This window comes from Halyomorpha halys, unplaced genomic scaffold, assembly GCF_000696795.3.
Source record: "Halyomorpha halys isolate HHAL.00 unplaced genomic scaffold, Hhal_1.1 Scaffold453.1, whole genome shotgun sequence".
NCBI lineage: Eukaryota > Metazoa > Arthropoda > Insecta > Hemiptera > Pentatomidae > Halyomorpha > Halyomorpha halys.
The window spans coordinates 1,269,619-1,278,422 of record NW_027107553.1 but is presented as its reverse complement, the minus strand read 5'-3'; the positions used below and the strand labels follow the sequence as shown (position 1 = coordinate 1,278,422).

At 28.9% G+C, this 8,804-nt stretch overlaps 2 protein-coding genes and 1 long non-coding RNA gene across 4 annotated transcripts in view; all 3 read left to right on the top strand.

Annotated features, from left to right (window-relative positions):
* Arp5 (Actin-related protein 5) overlaps positions 1–579 on the top strand; it is a 31,468-nt gene extending 30,889 nt beyond the window's left edge. For both annotated transcript variants that reach the window (XM_014424108.2, XM_014424107.2), the window contains one exon: positions 389–579. The gene's annotated coding sequence lies outside the window, so the exon portion shown is untranslated. The remainder of the gene's footprint in view (positions 1–388) is intronic.
* On the top strand, positions 96–1,506 carry Mlf (myeloid leukemia factor). Its single transcript, XM_014424088.2, has 3 exons — positions 96–148; positions 389–689; positions 1,282–1,506. Exons 1-3 carry the CDS (start codon positions 96–98, stop codon positions 1,504–1,506), a joined length of 579 nt encoding a protein of 192 aa, XP_014279574.2.
* Positions 1,507–3,050: 1,544 nt separating this feature from the next.
* Positions 3,051–7,135, top strand: LOC136795417 (uncharacterized). The gene is made up of 2 exons (XR_010843003.1): positions 3,051–5,992; positions 6,072–7,135. It is a non-coding gene; the product is annotated as an uncharacterized lncRNA (long non-coding RNA).
* Positions 7,136–8,804: the final 1,669 nt, after the last annotated feature.

Here is an 8,804-nt window from a genome sequence, read left to right as displayed (position 1 = left end):
TGAGCAACACCTGTATTCGAGATTGTCAATATCCTGAGGTGTTCCATATTGAATATTTTTTGTCTTGGTTTGTGTGTAATATCTACTAGTACAGGATGTCTATTTTCGGAGCGCTTATGGGTGAAATTGATGATGATCCTTTCTTAGGGTTAGTAATTTTTTTATTTCCAGTTACTCCATTCTTTTTGTGAGGTTGTTTCATGGTACATATGACTTGGTTGAACTTGATTGTTTTGTGTGTTCAAATCATATGTAAAACAGTTCTTTCTTAGTTTATATTTGAAATAAAACGCAATATTTATGATGGAGTTCTCCAAGAAGCATAGGTACAAAACTACAAATTCTTTGTGATATTTTTAGGTTTTAACATTCATAATTTTAATTCCAGAGGTCATATGCGACGAATGAACAACATGATGAACAGCTTTTTTAGAGACCCCTTTGGTGATATGTTAGGAAGGAGCATGGGATCTGAATTAATGCCGTTTGCTGGCAACAGTCGTGATGCTAGGGGCAGAGAATTAGCTAGATATGGTCAAGATGATTTTGGAATGGGAATGAGCTTGATGCCTATGGGTTTTCCAAATATCCGTTCTATGTTTTCTGACATGGGTAATAATCCCAATTGTCATAGTTTTTCATCAAGCACTGTTATGACAATGACATCTGGACCTGATGGCAGACCACAGGTAAGTGTTTAATTTGATTATATTATTTATAATAGGTATTTAATATGTTGTGTATGATTATTAAGTTTAAGTTTGGGCTGTTGAGTGGCTTAAGGATAAATACATTATATTTTATTTATCTAATTGAAAGTCATGATTAAGTTATAACCTTTATTTTGTTTTTACTGTTTGTATTTAATTAATTATTGCTCCATGGATAGATTTCACCGTTAGCGGGTCTAGTCAAGCCAACTGCACCCTCCATATAATCATAACTGAAGTAAAACTCAAACTCTTTGTGCTTAACTTTGTTGTTTCATTATTATTTTTATCTTCGGCCTTTAATAACAGATGTACTTACTTCACTCTTATATATACCTTATTGAATAAAATGTGATTCTTTTTTTAACCTGAATCTGAATTCATTTATGATCAATGCTCTTTATGTAGTACACTTTTTATTTAACACTTACACAGCTAATTTTAAGACAACTCTGTTAGCTCTAAAGTAATAATGTATGGTGTGACATTTATCTGTGAACTCATTGTTTCCTTTAGAGGTTTTCATTGATATATTTTTCTTGGTTTCAACCATTTATTAATGTCTTATCAGGTTTATCAAGCATCTCAAACAGTTAAACAAGGACCTGGAGGAGTTCGTGAAACAAAAAAGACCGTTGCTGATTCTAGAACTGGGGTGAAAAAGATGTCAATAGGTCATCATATCCATGATAGAGCACACATCATTGAACGAGAGCAAAATGTTTACTCTGGGGAACAAGAAGAAAGACAAGACTTCATTAATTTAGAGGAAGGTATGCTGATAGTTAATTTGTAACTAGGATACTGTGTATTTTGTGAAAGTACATTTACCAAGCATGCTGAATGCGTCCCGTTTTATCAAAGCAACAGGAACACTGTTTTTAACTATGGTACCTTATTATACTAAAACAAGAAAATTATTAAGTTAGGTAAATGACCTATTTCCAGCTGATTAGTACATCTTTAAAAGATAACTTCATTAAAAAGTTAGACATTCAATTAATATTGCAAATGAAATTTTTTTGTATTTTTCTCTAAAAATCCGATTTTGGTGTTGTTTTTTTTTTTATTCCTGCCAAAAATACTACATTCCTACTGAAGATGATGAAGGTCTAGTGCAATCAGGAAAAATTGCGCGGTCATTGTTGGAAGTCTCTATTTTTCCTTCTTTTTTTCCCCTTTAGTTATTCATAAAATTCTTTAATATTTTGTATTGATTGATTAATATTGCTAGCAATGAGAATGGTTAATGTTTTTAAATAAACAAAATTAAAGGTACTTTATTGAAGATTTTCTTGAATTCGGCATTTAAGCCCTGTCAGACTATTTCAAGGAAGATAGGGATAGCTGCCATTAAGAACTACTCATTTGTACATTAACATAGTTCGTTAAACCAAAATTGTTAGAGCTGTTTACGATAAAAACAGAATAATATGAAAAATCAATTTCATAAAATGGCACTTCCGGCTAGTCTATTTTATTGAAAAAGTTGCTGTCACACCGCAGACACGTATTCACCTTAAATATATAATTTCAGTTTCATATTACTTTTTGTTTTTGAGCTAGGTTTATCACAGAGCGTTTGTGGAACTTAGCTATTTGGGGACCTCAAAACATTTATTTCTGTTGAAAACTCGAAATCAACATTTTGCATAATCGCAATACTTTACCCTTACTATATATTCCATATATAGGTTAGATTTGAAAGTAATAATTTTACTGGTAAATTTTTGTTTACTTGATCAAAACAGGAGTTAATACCAGAACTTTAGTATTATCTTATGTGACTAATATTCATATTTGTGTCTTTATAGCTAAGTACCTTAATCTTCTACAGATATTTTTTAACTTATTACATTATTTTTTTCAATGTCAATGTTTTATCAATTATGTCGTGCCCCTATTATTTCTGTATTTTCTTGAGAACAAGATAATTTTTGGTAAATACGTTTCATGATCTAAATCAAGTTAATTCAAGAGATTGATGTTTGAAATTATACTCCCTTCCCAAAAACATTATTTAATGTAAAATATAACTATATATTGAATTATAAATTTGCAGCATAGTTTTAATAGATCTAGAATGATCAGATCTTAAATATCAAAGATGACAATGAAATTTTATTGTAATGAACAAGAACATTTTTTTTTAAATTTTGGTTTCTATTGTAATTTTATAGAAGAGGCTGAGGATTTCAATAAGGAATGGGAAACAAAATCTAGACACATTAAGAGAGGTGGTAATGCCATTGAATATGGAAGAAACGGCAGACGCCGAGCATCTAGAACATCTCCTCAGCTTGCTCTTCCATCTACTCAAGCCTCCCATCACCAGTATGTATTCATTTAAATTATTTATTGCATCATATTAAGAAGAAAAAAGTTCATTTTATTTCTTTGCTGCTTATTCATTGGTATTTCATTTATTGTAGTGAGTATCATTTATCGTTTCTTTGCTGTAGGTGATTTTATATATAATTATGAACACCTCTAGTTACTCTTTAATTTTTTAAAATTATTAACTGCTGTTTTGAAGGTATGAAATCTTTTAAGATTTTTAAGGAAATAGGTTGTGTTAATAAGTTACAATCAGATTTTATGATAACTTTTACCTAACTTTTGGTTGTGATTAAATTATTTCAAAAGTAAGTATGTTGCTTTATTTATAAGTATTTGTGAAAAGTTTAATGAGATCTTGAGACTATTTTTTTGGATTGGCCCTTTCTATCCTAATCATTTTGTGGATTAGAGGATTGTTGTATTTTCTAAAATTTGGTTTGTTTTCAGCTTGAAAAATAACAGTATATTTTTGCATGCTTTGGCATTGGGTTTTCATAGTTCTTTTTATATGGTTATTTGTAAGATGTATGTTACATGTATTATTCTCTGTATGTTGTGTTAATTATATATTTATTGATTAATAATGAGGATTAAGCTTGCCAATTTATCATGAAATTAAGCATATATCGTAAACAAAACGATTAATTTGATTACTATTACTATTCATTTTACATAGTGAGTTATTTAAAATAAAAACCTGTTATGCCTACTTTTTGCACAAAATAATTTTATTTGAAAAATGTGTTGAAGTTTGAATGTTCTCTACTTCAATGGCATTGATGGATGGTGTTCGACCAAAAACTCTTGATTACTACAAAAATTGAAGGCTATTAATTAGAAACTTTTAGATCTTAAGTCCTTAGGCCATTAGAGTCCCAATAGTTTTCTGTATTGAATCTTCAAACAGGTATTAGAACTGAAAATTCATGTGTTTAAGACCACTACAAAAACCCTACTGGAATATGCCATTTAAACTTAACAGAAAACTCTCAACTTGTTTAAAAATCAAGTTTAGTTTTTTCTTAGCTGTTATATTTAGAAAAATGGACATAATAGGTTTTAATGCTGATTGACTCATTTATGGTAACTATATATAATCTGCCATTTTTGGAATATTCATTATTTAAGTTTTAAATAGAGTGAGTGTATTTAGTGAGTACATTTACATTTTAAGTTCTTCAATAAGTAAGCATAGAATCTAAATATCAATGCAACTCGATTGTTAAGGCAAGGTTTTACTTAATTTTCTATTATTCTTTCTATTCTTGTGCTTCCCTTCCCACTGTTGATTTTTATTTTTTCACCATTCTGTAATACCTCTTAAGTCATTGTTGACCATCACTGTTCAACTGACTTGTATAGTAAGATGAGGAATCACGATAATCTTTCACTGCTACCATAGTCCTAAGATTCAAAAACTATTGGGTTGAGAAGATATATGTTTTGGTTATTAGTTTTATAGATCATAATTGTTCTGAAAGATTTTTGTCAATCCTGTTGTTTTTCCTTTGTTGTTTGATATCATTAGCATTTCGGTTATTCTGTTGTAAGTTGTAAGCAATTTATTTGTATATGTTGGATTAAGGTCTGTTTAAATGTAAAGAAAAAAAAACAAAACAATATTTTTTCCCAGTAAAGGAGAAAGCTGCTGAGGCCCACAAGGAAGTATATGATGTCAAGTTAATGATGAGAAAATAATAGTATGTCTGGAATTTTTTAAAATATTATTATTGAATATTTACTCTGAAGATTTTTTACTTACATGGGGAGGTTATGCTTGTGGGATCACGGATTTCAACAAAACTTTTTTTGGTGATACTAGGTTTTTTGTGTTATGAAAAATTTATACTAACTTTATTTTCTCCTTAAAAAATATTTTGTCCCTTTTGGTTATGCTTTTTCTTTTAAGATTTTTGTAATTCTGCATCCAAGAACAAATTAATTGTTATTTTATTACCTCCCAATGCCATTACAGCAAAGTATTAACAGAGCATTAGAATAATTCGGATCGACTGACCTAGCAAAGTTGGGAAAATTATTTTTTATTGAGAAATAAAGTTTATATTTGTTATTCACACCCCCAAAAAAGCCCTGAGATAGGAAATTTCATAGTGATCAAAAAGTAAAAAAAATTTGCCTTAATCTGGCCTTCTATATGTTATTGAATATCACAAAAATTGCAATAACTTTAATACGACACCACTAATCTACATTAACCTTGAAAGTAGCTTACAGTACTCTAAAAATTTCAATGATTTAAAACTGCTTTTTCTCCCATGAAAAGGTATAAAATCTTAACAATCAAAAACGATTTTCACATACGTTGGAAGAGTAGAGATTTAGCTTTCCTTCAGTTTTAATTATGTTGGATTTAGATAAAATTGTGAGGAGTTACAAAATTACTTTGTAAATGTGGGGCATCATCAAGAAAAAAATTTTTAATCTTAGATTTGTATGGAAATTAGTATTTAATGGTTTCAAACGATGCTAAAACCAAATCTGGCTTGATTATTCCTAAACTAAATTTTTCTTATTTCTTATAATTTTTTCACCCTTAAACTCATTTAATACAACCATTAATCTTTTGTTCTTTTCCTACAATATATATATATATATATGTGTGTGTGTAAATTGGTACATAATAATTATTAAATACATGCAGAGCAAAGGCATTATGCAGTAACATAAAAAAATGTTGAATATTTTCTTCTCGGTTTCTAAAGCATTTGTTAACTACTGTGTTTATTTCCAACTATAAAGAAATCTCAGTGTTTGTTCTCATGTTTTCAGTGGTACTTGGGATTCCGGTTCAGTCTTCTTTGATTCTCCTATCATTTAGAAATTCTTCCTAATAATGCTGGGCTTCTTTCAAGCTCAAATGGGGGTTTGTCTTACAATTGCATTAGGGATCACTGCTTGCCGAATGGGTGCTATCTGGTTTGGTATGCTTTATGTTGGTACTGCTTTATACTTCAAAGAAAGGCTTGACGAGGCAAGTTGTAGGCAAGATAATTGTCACAGGAAAGGAAATAATGAACCGGATTCAAGAGGGGATGATGGTAGTGTCCATAAGATGAATCTCAAGCACTTTCAGCAGCAGGCAGTTTAAGACTGGGTTGGTGACCACGAGCGAAGGGATGAAATTCTGTTCTTCATGGATGGGGGAGAGATAATCAAAGCATTGCTCTGAATTGGTAGGACTCCTAGAGGATCTTTGAGGTCAGAGATGAGCCTGGACATTTCAAGTAGAAAGGAGTGATTAGATTTAGGTAGATAAATGCGAAACCCATTTATTTCAGAATAAGTGGTCTTAAATGAAGCTTGTTTTTTTTTCCTCCCTTTTTTATTTAGTTCTTAATCATTATTTTTTAAAATAGATTTTTTAAATTTTCTTTTCCACTTATTTCCATTTTACAATTAAACGAGAGGTATGGACTGTGTGGCATTCTATGTGTTGAACTTCTTCATAAAACGTTTGATTAATTTTAAATTCTTCTCAATTCCAGTACATTTTTCATCATTTAAATAATTTTTTTTCAATTAAAAAGTATAAATAATTTTGTGAATGGAATATGGTCCAGGTGCGGTCAAAAAATCTCAAATAGTAAAAAAGATACAAACACTTGGCCTAGTTACAAAGAAAGAATAAACATAAGTGGAAAATAACAGGGGTATACAATGAAAAGTAAAATATAATAAGAAAAATTAAAGGTTGTAAATAGTAAATGAAAAGGGTAATAGTAACAGTTAGATAATAGATAAAATAAGAGAAGAAATATTAAAGAAAGTACAAATTAACAGATGAAAAAAGAAAAGAATAAAATCAAATGATGAGACAGAGTGAACCGTTTGTATTGGGAGGAGTGGGGATGGCAGTTAGCATGCCACAATAACAAAAATAATTTTAAAGTAAACATTGTAAAAAAAAAAAAAGATTTAAATTAGGTAAACAATAAATGGTAATATACATAATAGAGGGGGAGCAGAGATATTTACAAAATTATATATATAAAAAAAAAACAAAAAAACATTCATAGATAGAAAAACAAAGGAAAAATAAAGTATAAAATAATGGGATACAATATGTGTAAGTGATTAAGAAAGACAATATACCAAATGAGTGGAGATTATAAGAGATTATAGAGAAGTTTAAATTATAATAGAAAATTAATAATAAAGTAAGTAATATAAGTGGACTTAAGAAGGTAACACAAGAATTGAGTTTTTTTGACCGCACCCGGACCATATTCCATTCATCTATACACACGGTCAATCAATAATCTTCCACTATAAATAATTTTATTTATTACTCATCTTTTCTGCATACTATTTTGTTAAAGATAGAAGATGAAAATATTTTTCATAAATAGCGCTAGTACTGATATGAAATTTTAAATATTTTCAGCTAACTTTATCTCCATTTTCAGATCACATAAGAAAAAGAAAGGCAAAGGATCTTGCATTCAGGTTAAAGCATTATGAAAATATAGTGAACTCTCATGTCATGAATATTATTCAAAGATTGATAAACAATAAATCAGAGTTTTATTTAATTCTGAATGTTTAGATTTTAGTAGTAGTTAATTCTATATTTCTGGTAAAAAAATGTTCATCATAACCATTATGGCAACTTTTGGTCAATCGGTTGTTTATTGTATAAAATATTGATATGGTGAATGATATAGAAATGAAGTACTGGTATGATTGGTCAATTGCCATTTATTTTGAAAACTTTGCATTAAGAGATTTTATAACTTTTTTATTTATTTACCTAGGATTATCTATATTGATTCTAATGGTGGTTCAACTGACGTATTCGTTAGCATCTTTATAAATTAAAGCGAAATTTAAAAAAAAAATCTCTTTCCCTAAATAATGTTCATTTATACTGATACTTTTTATGATTGTTATGTTTAATTTTTTTTTAAATAATAAAGTATACTGTCTTCTCCTCATGATAGATGAAGTTAGAACAATTAATTAAAGATCCATCGGACAGATGTGGTAGGTTTCATCCCATTGACAGTTCCAAAACATCTTATTAAAATTTGGAATCTATTTCTTATTTTAATATTGGAGCAGTTGAGAGTTAAAAACTAAGAGCACACTTGAGCTTGACAATATCCTTTTTATTAAATCCTGATTGAATCAATAAATTATAGTCAGTTCTGCCCTCATCGAAAAAAAAAATGCTGTATCTCACCTGAGAATAATTTCCATAGTAGTTTATTTACCTGACATTACATAATTAAACATTAAATTAAAAGTTATAAAAAGATTTTTTTTCCTATCTTACTTTTTCCGATATAAATAAATTGTCAATTATATTATTTAATAAAATATTTTATTATTGATGTCTAGCCTTATTGATTAAGTTCTATTTTCTAGTATAACGAGTTGAGTTCTATTTTGTTTCATTTGTAATATTATAACTTACCCGGTACATAATCCATTCCCTGTTCAGGTGTATATAGTATTGCGCTTACTGTGAAGATATAGGATTACTCTCAGAGTATTTGGTATTCAAAGTCAGTGGTATGTGGTTACTACACACGAAACATTAACAAATTATTACATTTCAATGAGTAAACCAATTTTCATGTCTAAATATTCTGCATTTTAACAAGTTCAAATTAGGGGAATTATTACTGTTTGCTGTATTTTATAAAAAAAAAAAAAAAAAAATATTACTGTTATGTATAAATCCCAAAAATGACTTTAGAAGATACTGTGTAATTATTATACAGGACATAA

Excerpts from the sequence above, each read along its gene's own strand:
- Mlf (XM_014424088.2), top strand. The coding sequence starts at position 96 with ATGTCTATTTTCGGAGCGCTTATGGGTGAAATTGATGATGATCCTTTC. Across the intron at positions 149-388 it reads GATGATGATCCTTTCTTAGG|AGGTCATATGCGACGAATGA; the intron begins GTTAGTAATTTT and ends TTTTAATTCCAG. Across the intron at positions 690-1,281 it reads GACCTGATGGCAGACCACAG|GTTTATCAAGCATCTCAAAC; the intron begins GTAAGTGTTTAA and ends ATGTCTTATCAG.